The sequence below is a fragment of the Sphaerodactylus townsendi genome, linkage group LG03 (assembly GCF_021028975.2).
Source record: "Sphaerodactylus townsendi isolate TG3544 linkage group LG03, MPM_Stown_v2.3, whole genome shotgun sequence".
NCBI lineage: Eukaryota > Metazoa > Chordata > Lepidosauria > Squamata > Sphaerodactylidae > Sphaerodactylus > Sphaerodactylus townsendi.
Genome location: NC_059427.1, coordinates 71,999,598 through 72,019,907, shown reverse-complemented (window position 1 = coordinate 72,019,907; position 20,310 = coordinate 71,999,598). Strand labels below are relative to the sequence as shown.

The window sequence follows — 20,310 nt, the reverse complement described above, 5'->3', positions numbered from 1 at the left end:
CAATTTGATTTTAATTCAGTTCCAGCTGACCCAATGGAAAAGCCTGGCTGAACAGCTCCATTTTGCAGGCTCTGCGGAAACCATTCAAGTCCCTCAGGGCTCTGATCTAGGGAGCTTGTTCCACTAGGTAGGGACCAAGACCGTAAAGGTCCTGGCCCTCGTGGTGGCCAGCAGGATATCTTTTACTGTTTTAATATTTGTATTGTTATTTTAATGGTTTTATTGATTGTATATTTGTATGTTGTGGCCTGCCCTGAGCCCTGCGAGGATAGGGTGGGATATAAATTTGATGGATGGATGGATGGATGGATGGATGGATGGATGGATGGATGGATGGATGGATGGATGGATGGATGGATGGATGGATGGATGGATGGATGGATGGATGGATGGATGGATGGATGGATGGATGGATGGATGGATGGATGGATGGATGGATGGATGGATGGATGGATGGATGGATGGATGGATGGATGGATGGATGGATGGATGGATGGATGGATGGATGGATGGATGGATGGATGGATGGATGGATGGATGGATGGATGGATGGATGGATGGATGGATGGATGGATGGATGGATGGATGGATGGATGGATGGATGGATGGATGGATGGATGGATTGTTACAGGTATTTGTTAGAAGGATGTGACTTGCTTCCTGACAGGGTCAGGCAGCAGGGAACATATGATGCCTATTTTGATCCTGCTTTGCTGAGTGCCTGTATTGTTTGAGGGCCCAATCTAAACTGCACGTGGTTTCATTTTAAAGCCCCTTATGGCCTGAAGCTTATGTATCTACAGAATCGTATTTTGTATTACTTTTCCTTTGGAGCCACTAAATTTGCATAGGAAGGTGCTGTTCCATGTCACCTTTACTATGAAGTAGCTGTGAGGGTGCAGGGTTGTGTCTTCTCTGTGGTGGGAGATGTCTTTGGGAGACCAGTTAGACTTCTGTTGGTTAGAACCTGTTCAGCAACCTGTTCAGGCATAGTGAAACAACTAGTCCTGTTGCTAAACTATGAAATAAACATTGTTTTTCAGTGTGAATTATAACTTTCCAAAGTCAGTGTTTTTTTCTTCTGACATGTTGTTTGGGTTGTTGTTTTTGCTGAATCATGCTTCTACAATATTTTCCTGCTCTTTGTTTTATGTAAGTAAAATCAGCAGAAAGATCAAATTTTTCCTGATCTTGTCATTATTATGAAAAAGGATAAGAACACCAGATGAAATTCACAGCCTGCCTTATACACCATAGAAGCATACAGAAATAACAAGTACATTCAAGCTTGATGCTAATAGTCTATTTTCTTTATTTTCACGTAGGGCTAATAACTGCAGAAGACAGAAGAGTTGGTACAACTAATCTTCATCTAGATGTATCCGATGCAGTTAATGTCATGGTATATGTTGGAATCCCCATTGGAGAAGGTGCACACGATGATGGTAATTATCTAACTTGTTGAGACAATAAGAGGTGATTGAGATAATGTTTAGCATAATTATATTTCATTCAGTTTTTTGTTTTGATGTGTGTCTTCCTTTGTTGTTCTTTGCACATTTGCAGTATTATATATTTTAAAGAATTTGTATCCACCCTTTCTGCCAAGGCCCATCATGATGACTAATAAATTTAAACATACACAATAAAATCACATTGTAAAATTATTAAAAACCACCAAAATATTTAAAACTATTCAAACCAGAGCTGAAATAACATACAAAACATAAAACAACAATTCATATATTGGTTAGGAAAGGGGAATCACTGAAGGAATGAACAGAAATCAAAAAATGTTCACCTATGTGCAGAGGATGTCAGCAGAAGGTGACAGACAATTTTTCCTGGGGAAAGAGTACCACAATTTGGCACCACCACAGAGAAAACCCTCTCCTGTATTACCACCTGCCTAATTTCAGATGGCAAGGGCACATAAGGCAGGATCTTTAAAGATGGGGTTCGGTTGGTTCATGGGACGAAGGCGGGGGTAGGTGGTGTTTCAGGTATTTTGGTCCCAAACCATATAGGTCATCACCAACACCTTCAATTGCGGCTTGAAACAAATTGTGAACTGGTGTAGATGGGCCAAGACTGCAAGCGCACTTGAAGAAAACACATTGTGTGGTCAGTGGAGGGCAGTGTTTTTAGCATGAACTGACTACATCTAGAATGCTTCCTTGTGTGACTGTTTTGTAACGTCCTTTACAATGTCTGTCCAACCTTCATGGGGATCACTATTCAAAACATAATGTCTTAACACAAACTCCGATGTGAAATTCTAATCACAGGCTTCAACTGGGAATTTAAGTGCAAACTTCAATGCCTGTGTGAAGTCGGTGGTACAGCATTCTCTATGTTAGGCATAAAGAAACTTACCTTGTGCATCCAAACGGTACTAATTATATGTCATTTCGGAGGAACATTTTCTTCTAAATATTAAAGATATTTTAATTTAAGCATTTCCGAGTTCTTTCTGTAAGATAAGTCAGGGTGGCTTTTCTTAGGTTAATTGTAATTAGATTTAATGTGTTTGATTTGATACTAATCTTGTTCTGGTTGAATGATTGCAGTTTATTTACACGAATTGTCATTTTAGAAGTGCTAAGAACCATTGATGAGGGAGATGCAGATGATGTTACAAAACAGCGAATTCATGAAGCGAAAGAGAAGCCTGGGGCACTCTGGCACATCTATGCTGCTAAGGATGCTGAGAAGATCAGGGAGCTTCTTCGGAAGGTATAATAATGGATATGAGATCTTTTAACTGTGGGTTAGTTACTTAGTCTGTAGTTGCTGATGATCTCGTTTGTCAAATATTTTTATTTGTGTGAATGAGCTTGAAAAATTGATCCAAGGCTCAGTACTTCAAATTGGATTTTTCTTCTGTACCTGTGATCGCAACAAATCCCACTTAAGCAAAACTAAAAACCTTGCTGAAATGACTTGAGGAGGAGACAGTTGAGTGTCAAATACAGGTACTGAATAAATAAAATTAACCGAATAAACTATGGTATCTTTGCATTAGGTTGGAGAAGAACAAGGGCAAGAAAATCCTCCTGATCATGACCCAATCCACGACCAAAGCTGGTATCTAGATCAGAACTTACGTAAGCGTTTATATGAGGAGTATGGAGTACAAGGCTGGGCAATAGTACAGTTCCTGGGAGATGCTGTATTTATTCCTGCAGGTGCCCCTCATCAGGTGAGCATGGAGTGATAATACCCTAAAAATTAGTGTGTAAAATTGGTTATAAGTCCTGACCTCATTTTCAGAAGAAGGTCCAGATTTTTTTTAATTAAAAGTTTTATTTAGCCCCCTCTCCCCCCGCCAATGTATCCTGAGCTTTATGTATTCCATAAAACATTTGGCTCATACTTGGTGAAATTTCAAAAGCCAAAACAAGGTCTGAGAGAAATCCAGTGATCAAAGATTCTTGTTTCAATTTCTGATTTATTTTGTAGCCCCCATAGCTACTATTCAGATTCTCAGCCTTCAGTTCATTTCCTTCCATTCTTTAAGGAAAATGCAATCGCAAGAATTTTGAATACTTGTATGTTGAAAGCAGAATAAATTATGCAAAGTAATACAGTTTACTTCAGTGTGAATTTAATACCAGAGGTGCTTTATATTTGTAAATCTGTTTCTATGCTACCTTATTTAAAATGCTAAATGTGACTTAAAACATAAAATATAGGAAACATATAACAGATAAAACTATTCCTGGATCAACTTTACCTCACAACTATAGCACACGTTTGTTCACCCTAATCTAGCTTTTATCTGTCTTCACTGGTTAGAATTTCCACAGCACCCCAGGAATTCGGTAGAAAGAACTATTTTACACTATTAGCAAGGATTCAGGGATTGTTGGAGTACCCAGTGAGGACCATTACTTGATCTGCTTTAGGACTAAGGGTCAACAGCTGTGCTCTCTCTGGTCCCACGGTAGAGGCTCTGATGTTTGCCTGACTTGCGCATATTCGGTAGCCTTTTGGGGGACTTCTTACCACTGAATTCAGATTGCAGTTTCAGGGCAGAACCTTTTACATACTCATGAGCATCTTAAAAGTACAGGAATATTTTAAAAGGCACATATCTGCCTGCATACACATTGGCTTGGATCCAAAGTGCCAGGAGACTTTCTGAAATGGTATGGAATGTAGTATAGAAGCCTGCAACTGGAAAGCAAAATCATGGATCCTTTTAATTGAACCATTGTTTTGGGGCCAGTGAAATTGGATTTGGGTACCGCAATCCAGAATCCTTGGCGGGTGGAGACAGTGCTGCCTGCTGCGGAAAACCCTCCATAGGGTTTAAGGGAGGCAATGTCGGAGTAATACCTGTCAGTTCCATCCCTAGCCATGCCTCTAAAACACCACCACTATGACATCTTGGGTGCAAGAGCGTTGACGTGACGCTCTGCCATGTCTAGCTGTTGTGAAGGACCACAGTGGGGGGCCACTGACAGATTTGTCCCTCCACCAGGGTAAGTGCCCCAGGTAGGGCAAATCCACTGGCTCAATCCCACACTGCTTTCAGATGTCGATTTGTGCGCCGCTGCTGCGCGCACACACACACACACACACTCACCCCCCAGGTTGGACTCTCAGTCTTTCCAGGTATCATAACTGATGTGACCATTTTTAATTTCTTAATTTTGTTTGCTGTTTAAGTATTGACTGACTTTGCTACCCTTTTCTCTTTCATTGGGCACGCTAAGACCTTCTTGTTTTTATATCTACCTTGTTGTACAGATTTTCTTTTAAAAAATATAATATACATTTAGTTAATATTTTCAGTCATTACAATAAACTCATTTAATTCGATCTTTTCACTTGTTACAGTAAACTCATTAAATTCTATACAATCAAATCTTAATGTACAGTATGTAGAGTTAGTACATATACGAATTATATATATGAATATATAAATTATAAATCCATTAGCGTGAACAGAATTGAAATGAAGGAAATCAAAAGAAGTAGTTGACTTGCTATTAAAATAGTACACCAAGTCCTATACATCAAATCCAATATTCCATAAAATATACACTTTGTAAGTGTCAACATGTTGTACAGATTTTCTTGATAGAGGTATTTAACTGTAATTCTGTTCAGTGTTCTTGAAAAAAATTATCTGAAACCTCTTCACTTGTATAAACACAAACTGATCCTAGAGAAAGTAATTGCCATGATTCCACATATTTTGTCTTCTGTTGATGAAAAGGCTGCTGTTTGTGTCATAGTATGATGGAAAACCTTAGAAGATATTCTTGTAACATCTGATCTCTTTTCTGTCAAATATATGGATCACGATTGTGGGAGATGAGACCTTTATATATCTTGTTAGGTTATTTGTCTTTTTGATTATCTAGCATAGAGTTTTTCTGCTTATTTTTGCAGGTTCATAATTTGTATAGCTGCATCAAAGTAGCAGAAGACTTTGTATCTCCAGAACATGTGAAACACTGCTTCCGTCTGACTCAGGAGTTCAGGCACCTGTCCAACACTCACACAAACCATGAGGATAAACTGCAAGTAAGTATCATGGAACATTAAATAATTTTTTAATGTGCATGCTTGACAGTGACTAAAAACTTTTTATTTGGTTTTTGTGGAAACAGCTTACTTGCTGTGTGACTTACTAATAAGTGTATAAGGCAGCAGGAGGTGGTTGGTTGTCATTTTAGCCATTCTGCAGACATTCCTGGGTTTTTTTCATACTACTACTTACATATTAAAAGTTTAACCTGTAATTAGACATTATTTAGAATACCTTCTGCTGCTTCTGTTGAAAATAACTTTCAGCAAAAAATTCATTAATTATCATAGCAAAGCAAATTATTAAAACATACAAATGGCTTCAGAGTCTCCAGATTTTAGCTTAATATAATGCATTACTGTGTACGTGGGAATTAAAGTGATCTGATTTTTATAAAAGTGATTTCATTAAATACTAGTGCTTATTTGTCCCTACTTAAAAGGAACTGTTAAACATCAGGTATCTAAAGTTTTGGTAGTACTAGTGATTGACACCGCCCCCTATTTTTTTTCTGTATATATTTAACCCTAAGTAAAGTGAATTAATATTTAAGGAACTCTGACCTCATTAATACATTGTAGGCAAAGAACACTGTTGAAGATTTTAATTTTTCAGCCTGCTCATTTTCTTTTGCTTTCAGGTGAAGAATATTATTTACCATGCGGTGAAAGATGCTGTTGGCACACTGAAAGCTCACGAATCCAAACTGGCTAGGTCTTAGGAACTGGTGATTCCAAACCCACCCACCCGCCTCTGGAGTCATATTTGCTCTCAGTATAGAATGGGAGTGCACATGCTTCCCTTGGTAAGAGCCAGAGAGCTCTCGTAAAGAGATGCCAGGGTGCTCATATTGCACTCGCCAGCCACTGTCTTCTACGCTGCCTCAATACTGAAAATCTAATGAAAGGTCACTGTAACATAGAATTACCAATTAATGAAAAGTGCTGTGTCCCTTTCCTGTGGCCTTTTGCAAATTGAAATTGCATGGAAACCATGAGGTGTTCCTGCATATTACAATTACAAAGTGTGAACCTTTTTCATGCCTAGTTAGTCTTTCCAAGAAGTTAGGAAGAATGTTGTGAAGACGGACATCCAATTGCAGACTTAAGTAGCTAGCTCTGAATGAGTGTGACTGCCAGGAAGCCCTGCTAAAGAAATGTGCACATTAGTCCTCCTGAGTCAGATACAGGCCAAGGGAGGAAAAAAAAGATAAACTAGTCTTTATTCCCTCCTTTAACAGTTCTTGATACACTGTAGAAATTCAGAAACACAGAGAGAAACCACTGTTTTTCCCAGGTGGCTCCAGGATTTAAAATTGTGTATTTAGTAAAAAACTAGGTTTGTAGTGAAACAGTATTTCATGAAAGTAGATATTTTTAGAATTTGAAATACCACAACTGTTCCTGGATTACAAGGAAAGGCACATTGCATTAGTCTTCCTTTCAATTAAATATTTCAATAAGTGATTCTAAGACATAAATCCAGAATAGCACAATTGGCCAGAGGAGAGCTAAGAGAAATCAACTCCCAATTCCAGTTTCCACAAATGTAAAAGAAAGAAAAAAAAAGGGGGGGGGAGAGAGAGAGAATTCTTATATTCTGGAGATGTTGTGCATCTCTCCCTAAACTGGTAAACCAGACAGTAGTTCACCAGTTACCACATCTAGCTTGGGGCTTCTACTTCCCAGAACTAATTTTCAATATCAGCTTTGTCCAGAAATATTTTCAGTAAAATGTTCCTGCTTGATAGAGTTGTATTCTGAATTGTCACCATTGAACTGATGGATTCCATTGTTTGACTGTACATTGGGATTATATCTACCTTCTATCCAGCTGTACTGTAGTGCCACCTGCCGGCCTGTTAATATGTTCACGGTTATTTCATTTTTTAAAAAATAAAAGTCATTTACTGTAGAATCTTTTTAAATCCACACTCTACTTCTGGAACAAGATTGTGGGTGGGATTGCAGGAAGCAAATGGTATGAATGTATCAACTCTGTGTTTCTTCTATTCTCTCTCCCCTTCCCCCCACCAAATGAATCTGGGAGCTGCACTCATTCCAGTTGCCTGGGGAGACAGCAACAAGGTTTGGTGCACCATTTGCATTCATCACCTTTTCAAGATAGACGCAAAACTGCAAAGTGGGTGCCGCAGCAAACCAACTCATATTTTATTTCCATGGTAGTAGATCTGTTGTGGTCCAAAAAATACATGAACCCCAGGGCACCACTGTCACTATGCTACCTCAGACTGCAACATTATAAACCTTGTGACAGCAAGCTGTGATAGAGCAAAAAGACCTGATCTTTGGGGGCAGATGAGAAATTGGACAGCAACATCAGCACTTTGTCTTTTAAATAAATTGGCACACTGATGTTGGAATGAACTCTGAACATGTGCATCCTTTCATGTAATTTAGATAGAGCACGAAACCCCTTTAAACTTTTTTGGTTTCCCTTATAGATGCTGTCAAAGTATCCTGTTACTCAGAGCTATAATAGATTAAACTGTGCACTAGTATTGTGCCATGGTCTTGCAAATATTTCTTGCTTGTGTATGTCCAGGCACAAATTACATTCAGGATTTCTTAAGTCTGTGTTATGACTTCATAAGGCTTTAAAGTAATTTTAAAATAATTTATTCCTTGAATTGAGGTTGGCATTATGTTTTGATCTGCAGGGAATATAGGTAACTTAAGCTTTAAATACAGAGTTTGAATATTTATTTTGCACTTTAGCAAACTGTTATGAAAAGTACAGACTTTCAAATCACAAGTTGCTTAACTACATGTCATACAAACAGAATTGGTATACTGATATAAGTGCTTTATTTGGGGATTCTGGATCTGATTAGCATAAAAACCTACCTTCTGCTTCATGCTTGGGCAATAGGTCACTTCTGTGCTGCCATATATGTGAAACCGGATTGGTACAAGACTAGAATCATTGCTGTGGTATGCTGGTACTTGACTATAGACACACCTCTCTGCTTACATTGGGAATCACATATTAGTAACTACTTGGGAGGGGGTGAGCATGCTAAGGAGAAGCACTTTCTCTCTTCTTGACCTCTCTACATATGTATTCTTCAGTTTCACCATTTCTTGATCACCAGTGATGCTGCAGCACCTGAAATTCCTCTGTATCTATTCAAGATATTTTAAATTATATAGCTTCATCATTATAGATATGTCTAATCTACAAATGCAACTATGCTAGTTTTGGAGGATGATCTTGTGAGATTTCTTTTTCTGCTGATTCCACTTTGTTTTGTTTCTGCAGGATAAAACATTTCCAAGCTACAGTTAATGCCTTATTGCACATAAAGGCATAGCATCTTATATGCCTTATCTGTGGTGACAGTCTTTACATTCTGGACCACAAGGATGAACAGTTAATGTGCATTTTAACATTAGTTTTGACAGATGAGTGTGTATTTATCAGAAAATGTGTTTATTCAGAATTTCTCCCAGTTTCCCTCTTGTGAAGTTTCATGATTCATTTTCACATTCTTGCCAATGTCTGTTTTGGTTTCCCTTAATATGATTTCTTTTTTCTTCTCGCACAGCATTTCAGCAATGTGGTTCAGCTTTTTTCTCCCTTTATTCTGTTCTCCCTCTGCTGGCAATTCTTGAGCTGCCATTTCCAATAAGTGGTTTAAGCTAGAGTTGTCAGGCATCTAAGCCTCAGGGCAAAAAATGCTACTGAAAATCATAGCAGCAACAGTTCTAATTGTAAACCATATTTTATTATGGTAGTTTCCAGCTGTCCTGGATTTCCGCTTTTCTGTGTGCAAGTGACAAAGCATTAAAAAGATTTATAGAGACAGTGTAGTTGCTTCAGGTTTTTTAAAGAGAAATCTCTACTACTGCTTTGGATCTGAGAAAGGTAGAGAAACCACCTTCCAAAGCTTCTAGTGTAGCTAATGCTGTTCTAATAGATTAGTCCTTATGCATGTTTCTCTGAAATGAAGTCCCACTATTTGCAATAAGGCTTACCCCCAAGTGGGTACAAGGCTTCAGCCTTTATTATACAACACTATTTGTATCACACCAAAAGCCCATCTCAGGTTTCCATAAAATGAAGATATCCTAAGAACAGCTGTTGGTAATTGGGCCTTGGCAGTCAAGCTGCACACAAGAGCCGGGATGGAGGTTTTAAAAAGATCTATTTCTCTTATATTTAAATTTCAGACATTTGGAAAGGCAATAATTATCATAGCTTTTGATGCCAAGATAGTCAGAGAGTATAGTTTGGAAAGGAAACGTATGGTAAAGAACATATATATAAAGTTGCTCCATAATTTATATTTATATTTAGCATGTCTTAGCAGCAACATTTGATGAATCAGTTGCTGGATTGTACCACCTTGTACTGCTTGCTTCCTGCATGCACAAAAAAGTCAAAGAAGATTCAAACCTAGATCTTTCACTGAGATGTTTTTCTCAATGGGAGAGCATTCACACATTTAACCCCACACAGACCTGCAGGTTAACGGCCATTTAATATTGCTTCAGTATTGAACAAGTTATGTATCTGTGCTTGTACCAATGGGATATGCTCAGAGTACGTCAATAAACACCAACAGATGTTTAGAAAGATAGGCCTTAATAGACTTGCATCTAGTAAAGTCTGGAGATCTGAGGTTAAGTTTTCTATTCAGCATTAAACTGAATAAATTCGCATTCTGAGCAAAATGTACACAGATGAATTGGCTAACATGCATAATAGAGCTTATTGTTTTCCATCTTCTGCTGTTGACATTTAGTAATAGGCTGAGGTTTGTTGCACCCCTAGGAGATGAAGGGGAAAAAAGAGTTTATGATTAATAAAAGGAGAACTTGCACAAGAGGACAAACGCTTTTCTGAAGTTGTATTCTGTTATTTTTTTTTTGTTGTTTGATGCAATCCTAGTTGGCTAACGCTTCTTTAGGGCATAAAAAAGAGTTTTAGTGCTCCTTTTGTTGGATGTAGGATAACTTGCATTTTTCCACAGGAAGCTTGAGGGTTTATAGCAGGACACAAAGTGTCTTATACAATCCAATTAACGAATCAGCTTACTATTCAGTGCTCATGAGCAGCATTTTGCTGGAGAAGCACCCTCTGTGTCATCGCTCTTTATCCTTCTCTAATACGTATTGTTTGCAGACAGCAGGTTATTATGGTGCACTCCGTGCTCAAGTTATATTCTACAAACCACACTGAAATGGCTGAGAACCACTCAAAGGTCTCCTGGTGGATTTTCCTTCTGTGTTTCAGTTTCACCAGGATCTGCTGCTTCATCTCAAAAAAATAGTTAATGCCGTCTCTCCATGTTGAAGACAACGCAACATCTTGTACTGCCCTGATGACTGTTGCTATTTTATATTTTCAAACAGTAGAAATCAGTCTGATTTCTCAGTGGCACTGAATGAATGTTAGCCAGTTCTTGGTTTTTATACAAAATCAACAAGTACAGTATTGGGAAGGATTGTGGGGGGAGGGGTGAATTGGAAAGGGCGATTTTAGATAGAAAAAATTGATGGGGAAACAATTAAGTGAACCCTGTCTGCCACTTTTTAAAATAAATTGGGGCTTGGGTGCTGGCATGTTTGCATGTAAAGTGGGTTTAGCCAGTTCAGTTTTGCCACCCTCATTTCTTTGACCATGCTCCCTCTTGTCGTGGGAAACTGTGTAGACTGAAAAGCTGAGTTCTATGGACCTAATGTGAAGTTTTCTAGCCAAAGTGAATTGGATTAGGGTTTGAGAGGTCCAGGTTCAAATCCTTACTTTCCCATGGAAGTTTTCTGGGTGACCCTGTGCCAGTCACACACTTTCAGCCCAGCCTGCCTCACAGTGTTGTTATGAGGTTAAAATGATGAGGAGGTAAGCTGCTTTTGGTCCCCTTTGGGTATAAATAAGTCAATAAGTCATCTATGGAGTCTTTTCCATTAGTGTTTAGCATGTTCACGAACATCTTAAAACACCAAACTGAGCCAGTAGGAAGCAGATGTTGTATTGTTCTTTAGTACATAATGATGCTGGCTGGTAGGCTGCATAAACTTGTGCTGTAACTCAGACAATGAGAGAGGGAAATTCCCTGAGTCTGTATTTTGTATCTTCAGATAAACTATTTCTGTTCCAGAGGGCTAGCGGTAGTAGTCTGTGGCAGTCTGTTAGCGAGTGTTCAGAGAGGTTGAAATGGTTTCCCACTGGATTAAGTATTTCTGTTTCTAATGATCAGTTCTTGCCTTTTATTTTCTTGCATAGCAGCAATTTAGATTGGCCAGTGCAAATGGCAAAAGGTCACTGCTGAGAACATGATAGCATATATCAGAGGATGTACAGGTTAATGAGCCCTTAGCGTGGCTGGTGTTTGGTCCTTTGACCAGTGCTTGAGTAGATATGAGGACAGCATTATTAGATATTTATTTCAGGGGCTACTCTCTGGATGTGTATCTTTTGGCATAATCCACGGTTGCTATGAGTACCACTTCAAATTAGTGAGCTGTCAATAAGCAAGGCAGATTTTACTGTCCAGGGCCTTTAAGAGAGAAGGTATTCTGATACACTGGAGTGGGACATGGAAACATTTGCTTAGCCTGCAAATGTTCAAGTTCAGTCCTCTGGCATCTCGAGTTAAAGGATCTCAAGTAGCAGGTGCTGAGAGAGACCTTTTTCTGCCTGAGACTCTGGAAAGCCACCACCCAACAGAATCATTCAGTACTCAGAATAATGGTGTAATGTGGTATAAGGCACTTTCAGACTATTACAAACAGTTTTAGATAGGTGCTGCAGGTAACACATTGCATTCTGTTAATTTTTCTGTGGGTCTGTCTTGTAAGGGTGTTTTCTGAGTAGGTGAAATCATGTACATACTGGTTAGTAGTTTTCTGGTTAGTTGCACAGCTGTTCAGAAACAGAACCTGTAACATGAATTGGGCCAGACTCAGGTTGATGGTAGATTGGAAGGTAGTAAATTCTAGTTTCTTGAGCTCCCCCACCCACCCACGCTTCACATGCATCTTGATGATGGTTATGTTAATATTATCAGTGTTATCTCGAACAGAAGAGAAGGACTTGGAGGGGAAACTAAGGAAGTGTTCTAGGTCTATCATACCTGTGTTGGCATAATGTAGGGCTATCCAGATGCCTAAAGTAGTGCTGCTGATGAGAAGATACAATGTGTCCTCAAATCTGAAATAGTTGTGGATAAAGAGTGTCATGAAGCTCAGCAGCCCGATGCACCATGGCAATACGAGCAGTTGTGCTTCTGATGGCTTGGTTTTCCACCTGTGTGTGAAGTGTTGCTGTGTAGAGATAATTGTGTATAGAGATCAGCATGGTGCTTTCCAGAAAATCATCCACGGAATACAATTTCTTTTAAAAGTCTGTTGTGTAATTATGTACATGAATGCTGGTAAAGCAGGACCTGAGGATACACAGCTTGATACCCTTTTAATGACTGCCAGAGCACAGGATAATATGGGGAATCCAGAATTCCTCACTTTGTATCTCTTGGGTAGTAAATCAAAGACCCTGGTCAAGGTTCTAAGTAGATTTGTTCTGGTGCACCTAAACATTTTATTCATAGCCTGCATGATTTCCATGTAGCACTCCTTGGTGAGATCTGAAGACAGTGACATGCGAAAGAACATATTGGAGAGTTGCATCTCAGCCTCTGTGATCATCGTATTACCTCCCTGTATGTCTTTTGAACTACAATATAAGAGTTGTACATTATTCCTTAACTGAACTGGAATAGGTGGAAAAAACATTAATTCATTCTAACATTTTAAAAAGCTGTTATTTGTAAGTAAAGAACAGATGGAAGAGAGGAGGAAATGTTGTTTGGAAGCAGTGTCAGCTAATTTTCTCTTTTATTTGTTTAGTCTTATTATTTTTAGACAAGGTCATTGACAAGGAATTTAATGCTGAATTTCATCTTGATGAAGACATTAGTTTTTGTAGCACAGATGACCTATGGATGATTTTTTTTCCAATGGGTCAACAAGTTTCATAATTACACACATTTATTTTACTGAGAACTAGAAATCCATCTTCCATTCAGTCTCTAAAGAATGTTGGGCCTTTTCCAGATATAGTTTTTAAAATTAATTTAGTGACAGATGCTGTCTTCTTAAGAGACAAAATACTAGTTTTTGGTACAGCAGTTTTTTTTTGAAATTGTTAAATGTGAATATTTTTCCAGCCCTTTTAAAAGAATGAATTCCTTTGTTAATTGTTCTCAGATTCATTCAGTTGCTGTCATTCTTTGGCTTGATCTGCAGACAATTAATTTTGTTTTCACCAAACTATCCATTCAGGAGCATTAAGCATACCAGCAATGAGTAACAGTTGAGCACTTAGCAGAGGGAGTGGATTAGACTGCCATGGCCTTCTGTGCTCCCTCTGCATCCCCGTTCTTTTTCAGTGTTAGCTGAATTGTTAGCTTTGAGATCCGTACTTTTGGAATCCTTTGAAGAGTTCAGATTAACTGCCTCTCTTTGCTTTCCAGCTTCTGTTTTTATGACTAGTTGGAAAGAAGTGGACTGATTTGAAAGCATAAATTTCAGTTTTACTTTTTCAAATCACAGTAAAATCAAACATCTGGCTGACTTTTGAAAGACATACCCAATTGAATCTTACATTGGCAGCGTTAGAGTATACAGAAATTATATAGACTATAGCTGCCCTTCATTTTAGTGGGGACATTTTTGTTGTTAACAGTTAATTGTTAAAAATAAAATACATACTAGACATTTAAAGCTAACTATAAAATCGAATGGAAATATAAATTTCAGTTATTCCTTCTTGCCTTTGGGAACTGAGTTTGAAGTTACATTTGATTATTCTGACGGATTATCCAAAACACTGAACTGTCATCAAAACCTTCTGGTATCTTGTATAACTGATCCCTACTAGTAGATTGTCAGTATTCCATATGTAGTGTTTCACCTGCATTTTTTGAAGTATTCAGAAAAATAAATTTGAGGTATCAAACACAAATGATCTGGAAGGACTGTACTTAGAAGGTGCCAAGAAATCACACAATTTTTCATTTTTTAAAAAAGTCCACAGTGTGACACTGAACAGTCAATTTTACCTCAATTAGATTCTAATATTTAACAAATTAGAAATTGTGGCTCTTGGATGCTTGTTAAAGTGTATAGCCTGAATACAATAAATATTGTATATGTATTTGCTTTGGTAATTTGCCCCTTTCATCCAGAAAACAACCCCCTTCACATACACATTAAAGCAGATAATCTATATGCACTAATGCTGAAAATGATTCAGTAAGTTGTGTGGAGTGTGATAGGGATGTTGGAGCCATGTTGGGTACCTCTAATGGGCCTGATAAAGTTTCCTGGTCTTATGCTCAGCAGCCTTACAGTAGATCATAAAGAAACTCATTTCTAAATCACCATAGGGATTTTTGTGTAGATTCTATGATTGTCGCACTGAGGAATGTGGGAGGAGACTAAGGAAAATTATTTATATAAGTGAATGATTTGTGTTGGAATGGTCTGTAGGAGCACCAATTACACTGATATCAATTTTCAGAGTAGGGATAGGACAGCATTATACTATATAGTGGCTATGAGAGTGAGCTGCAAACTGGGAGGTCCCTGGTACAAATCTCCCCTTGGTTACAAATTTTCACAAGGTGGTCTTTGGTAAGTCATCCTCTTGGTTTGGCCCCTCCCTCCGCAGGCCTTTCTTAGACGGCTTCTGTAATGATTGGTATAAGATAACGGACATGCAACACTTTGTATACAATTTTTTTTGTCTCCTTTTCACTTCAGAAGAAATAGTTACATGTCTTGCCTTAGTCTTCTCAGTGAGTGGCATGGCTAAACAAGGATATGAATCTGGTAGTGCGCAAACCAAGAACTGGACTATTCATGCTCCTCCTTTCCTGCAAGATTATCAAACAGCATTAATAGAGTCTTGATATCTATGTGGTTGTACAATGTACAAAAGTGTTCTCTTAAGTGACGTACTGCCCCTTTTGAGTGCTTGTTATCTGCTACATATAATGGTGTATAACTATGAAGCTTAAAAGGTAGGTTAATCATGATGTTTGAATTATTTATGCTTAATAATATTGATTCATAGGAATAGTGAAGATAATAAGCATAAGCTTTTTATTGTCATTGTGCACGCACAACGAAATTTACAGCAGCATTCCTCGATGCACACAATTTCAGACTCATACCCCATCCTCACTTTCCCCTTCCTCCACCCATCCCTACACAGCCCCAAACATATCAACATGAAGCCGCAGAGTTTAGCATAGCCACAGCTCTAGAGTAGAAGCTGTCTCTAAGCCTCTTTGTCCTAGTTTTGATAGACCTGTATCGTCTGCCGGATGGTAACAGTTCAAAAAGAGAGTGTGCTGGATGAGACGGGTCTCTCAGAATATTTTGGGCCTTTTTTAGGCTTCGGGAATTATAGAGTTCTTCCAAGGAGGGGAGAGGACAGCTGATAATCCTCTGAGCAGTAGTGATCACCCTTTGGAGCGCCTTCCTATCTGCCACTGTGCAACTGGAGAACCATACACAGATGCAGTGGGTTAAGACACTATAGCACAGCAGTAAAAGGACACCAGGAGTTTTCCATCCAGTTGTTGTTTCCTTAAAAGTCTCAGATAGTACAGTCTTTGCTGGGCCTTCTTAACCACTGCGGCAGTCTGTACGCCCCAGGTCAGGTCCTCTTTGATCATGACGCCCAGAAATTTAAAACTAGCCACCCGCTCTATTTGATTTCCATTTATAGTCAAGGGCTGAATTTCTGAGCTATTCCTTCTATAGTCCACTATAAGCTCCTTTGTCTTGTTAGTATTAAGAACCAGGTTATTTTCCCTGCACCATGAGAGCAGACGGTCCACCTCACTCCGATAGGCAGACTCATCCCCTCCAGAGATGAGCCCCACCACTGTTGTGTCATCGGCAAATTTGATAATGGTGTTACTATGATAGACAGGAGTACAATCATATGTATAAAGGGTGAACAATAAAGGACTCAACACACAGCCCTGTGGTGTTCCCATATTTAGAGTAAAAACTGAGGAAACCCAATTTCCCAGTCGAACTCTCTGGGAACGTATCTCAGAATGATCATTGACTTCGTTATCCTGTTAGAAGCTTTGACTTACATTATGTAGTCTGCCTTGAGTCTAAGTGAAAACAGTGGACTATAAATTTTAAAAAATTGGGCAGATGCACTTATATTAAAAGCTACAAAAAAAGGAAAGGCCTCACTCAGGCCCTGTGTGAGAGAAATATATTTAGGATGGACTGGAGGTAATTGACGTGCTGCCCTGATTTCATCTACCAGCTGGATTTATTTATTTACTTACTTTTTAGATTTGCATCCTGTGCTCCCCTCTGAAGCAGGCTCAGAATGGTTTCCAACAGTCAATACAATATAATATAAAATCAATAATAATAAAACACGCCATAATAAATCCAGTCTGGCACATAAGTACCAGTGGGGGAAAGAAAACTGTCGCTGTCCTCAACTATTGGACTGGTGGAACAGTGCTGTCTTGCAGGCCCTATAGAATTGAGATCAGTCCTGCAAGACTCTGATCTCATTTGACAGGGCATTCCGACAGACAGTGACCAGACCCAACAAGGCTCTGGCTAGTTGAGCACAGCTAGACACTTTACAGGTCAGGAATCTCCAGCAAGTTGTTATTAGCAGAGTGTAATGCTCTCTGGGTGACATATTTGGAGAGGTGGTCTCACAGATATGATGGTTTCAGACTGTCGCGCTTTAAATGTTCATATTAAAACCCTGAATTAGATTTGGTACTCCACCTGGAGTCAATGCAGCTGATATAGCACAGGTCATATATGGCCCCTCCTCACTATCCCTGTGAGAATTCGTGCAGTCGCATTTTGTACCACCTGGAGCTTCTGGATTAGCCTTAAGGACAGCCGTGCATAGAGTGTGTTATAGTAATCCAATCTGGAGGGAACTGGATTTGGTATTCCACCTGGAGTTAAAGCAGCTGATACAGCACAGGTCAAATATGGGCCATCCATGGCATCCCTGTGAGAACCCATGCAGCTGAATTTTGTACTACCTGGAGCTTCCAGATTAGATTTAAGGATAACCCTGTGTAGAGTGTGTTACAGCAATCCAGTCTGGAGGTGATGATTGCATGGATTGCTGTTGCTAGATCAGGGTGAGACAGATAGGGAGCAAGTTGCCTAATATGGCATAGGTGGAACAATACTGGCAACATTTGTGCCCTGGGCCTCCATAGGAAGGGAGTCATCCAGGATTACACCCAGGCTCTTGACAGATGCACTCTTTCAAGCGCTAGGAACTGGCACCCCATTCCAGCATATTTTCAGCCTAGCCACAGGACCTCTGTAGGTTATAAGCAATAGTGTTCTGTTACCTATTTGGGGTCTGTCTTCTAGGAGATTATTTCTGAGTATCATTTTAGCTAGGTCAGCTTGTCTCTTGGCTTCACTTGGATGAGTATTGTAATCCCAGGGAAAGCCTACAGTAAACCCTTCAGCCCATGGCTGTGGGATTGAAGAAAATGTAAAACTTTTATACAAAAAAGTTGGTAGGCACAAATCAGACATTAAACATACACACACACCCCACATGCACGCACACACAGAGGCCTTTTTATTGTCTGTGGCCTTTTAGTAGAAATATATCTGCATCTGATGAAATGAACTCTGATTTACAAAATCATATGCTGTAATAGCATTTTGTGAGCAATGTGAGAATGCATACTGAGGGAGGCAAAATCAATCCAGAACATAAGAACAAGCCAGCTGGATCAGACCAGAGTCCATCTAGTCCAGCTCTCTGCTACTCGCAGTGGCCCACCAGGTGCCATTGGGAGCTCACATGCAGGATGTGAACGCAATGGCCTTCTGCGGCTGTTGCTCCCGAGCACCTGGACTGTTAAAGCATTTGCAATCTCAGATCAAAGAGGATCAAGATTGGTAGCCATAAATCAACTTCTCCTCCATAAACCTGTCCAAGCCCCTTTTAAAGCTATCCAGGTTAGTGGCCATCACCACCTCCTGTGGCAGCATATTCCAAACACCAATCACACGTTGCGTGAAGAAGTGTTTCCTTTTATTAGTCCTAATTCTTCCCCACAGCATTTTCAATGAATGCCCCCTGGTTCTAGTATTGTGAGAAAGAGAGAAAAATTTCTCTCTGTCCACATTTTCTTCCCCATGCATAATTTTATAGACTTCAATCATATCCCCCCTCAGACGTCTCCTCTCCAAACTAAAGAGTCCCAAACGCTGCAGCCTCTCCTCATAAGGAAGGTGCTCCAGTCCCTCAATCATCCTCGTTGCCCTTCTCTGCACTTTTTCTATCTCTTTAATATCGTTTTTGAGATGTGGTGACCAGAACTGCGGTCGCACCACTGCTTTATATAAGGGCATGACAATCTTTGCAGTTTTATTATCAATTCCTTTCCTCATTATCCCCAGCATAGAGTTTGCCTTTTTCACAGCTGCCATGCATTGAGTTGACATTCCCATGGAACTATCAACTAAGACGCTCCAGTCCCTTTCCTGGTCTGTGACTGATAGCACTGACCCCTGTAGCGTGTATGTGAAGTTTGGATTTTTTGCCCCTATGTGCATCACTTTACATTTAGCTACATTGAACTGCATTTGCCATTTCTTAGCCCACTCACCTAATTTATCAAGGTCTGCTTGGAGCTCTTTGCAATCCTTTGCGGTTCTCACCACACTACATAATTTGGTATCATCTGCAAACTTGCCCACCACAGTACCCACCCCTACTTCCAGGTCATTTATGAATAGGTTAAAGAGCACTGGTCCCAAAACGGATTCTTGGGGAACACCACTCCTTACTGTATGCTGGCTAGAAGGGGATTGATAGAGAAGACATCACTGTATGCTGGCTAGTAGGGGATTGATAGAGAAGGGAAGGGTGCCAGTATTCTTGAAGGTGTATGTTTTTAGCAGTGTTTAAAATTAACAGCCTAGGGAAACTTGTAATATTTGAAAGATACAAAGGGTTTGTACTACAGAAAAAACCCTTTTGTCTGCAGGAATGAGGACAGCAGATAAAACAGACTGTTGCAAGGGAAGGGTGCTGTCTTGTCCTATGTTTTGTGTGCAGTCTATAGAGATTAATGACTAGTTGAAATGTTTTAATCTTGTGGGGTTTTATGAATCACACTTGTGAACCATGGTCTGTTGTGTTTGGGAGTTTTTTTTGTAGCATCACTTCAATGTGCAAGAAAAGAGGGGGAGAAGAGTTCTAATAGAAAGGCAGATGTTCTAATATGTTCTAATAGAAAATGTTCTAATAGAAAGGCAGACTAGGATTTTAATAAATATACAAAAAAGGTAAAAAAAAGTGATGCTACAATTGAAGGTTACAGCTGTGAAAATCTGAGCAACGCACTGCCAGGCGTGAGTGAATAGCTACAGATTATTCTGTACAAGACTGATCTCATCCAGTTACCATAGACATAGGACTATGCCGCACAACAATAAGAATGGATTTGTAACTATAGATCTACGCATATCCATAACTATTCCAAAGCCTAGCAGTGTATTTCAATATTCGGTGTCGTCCTTTTCACTCGGTCTTAACAGGTTGCCTTATAAGGTCTTTGGGCCTTTTGTAACGGAGCAAGTTACTGGAGGGAATATAATTCCCGTCAGAGGCTGCTGTGTCAGCAGAGGGAGAACGCGCGCGCTCGTCCACCTTCCGCACTGACCCGAGTATTGTGATGCTCCGCCGCGGCTGGATTT

General features: G+C 39.5%; 1 protein-coding gene across 1 annotated transcript in view; it reads left to right on the top strand.

Moving 5' to 3' along the window:
- Positions 1-7,456, top strand: part of KDM3B (lysine demethylase 3B) — a 65,529-nt gene extending 58,073 nt beyond the window's left edge. Inside the window, 5 exon segments of the mRNA XM_048487352.1 lie at positions 1,326-1,445; positions 2,597-2,736; positions 3,026-3,202; positions 5,404-5,538; positions 6,183-7,456. Coding sequence (XP_048343309.1) covers positions 1,326-1,445; positions 2,597-2,736; positions 3,026-3,202; positions 5,404-5,538; positions 6,183-6,263 — 653 coding nt within the window. The 3' untranslated portion in view covers positions 6,264-7,456.
- The last annotated feature ends 12,854 nt before the right edge of the window (positions 7,457-20,310 follow it).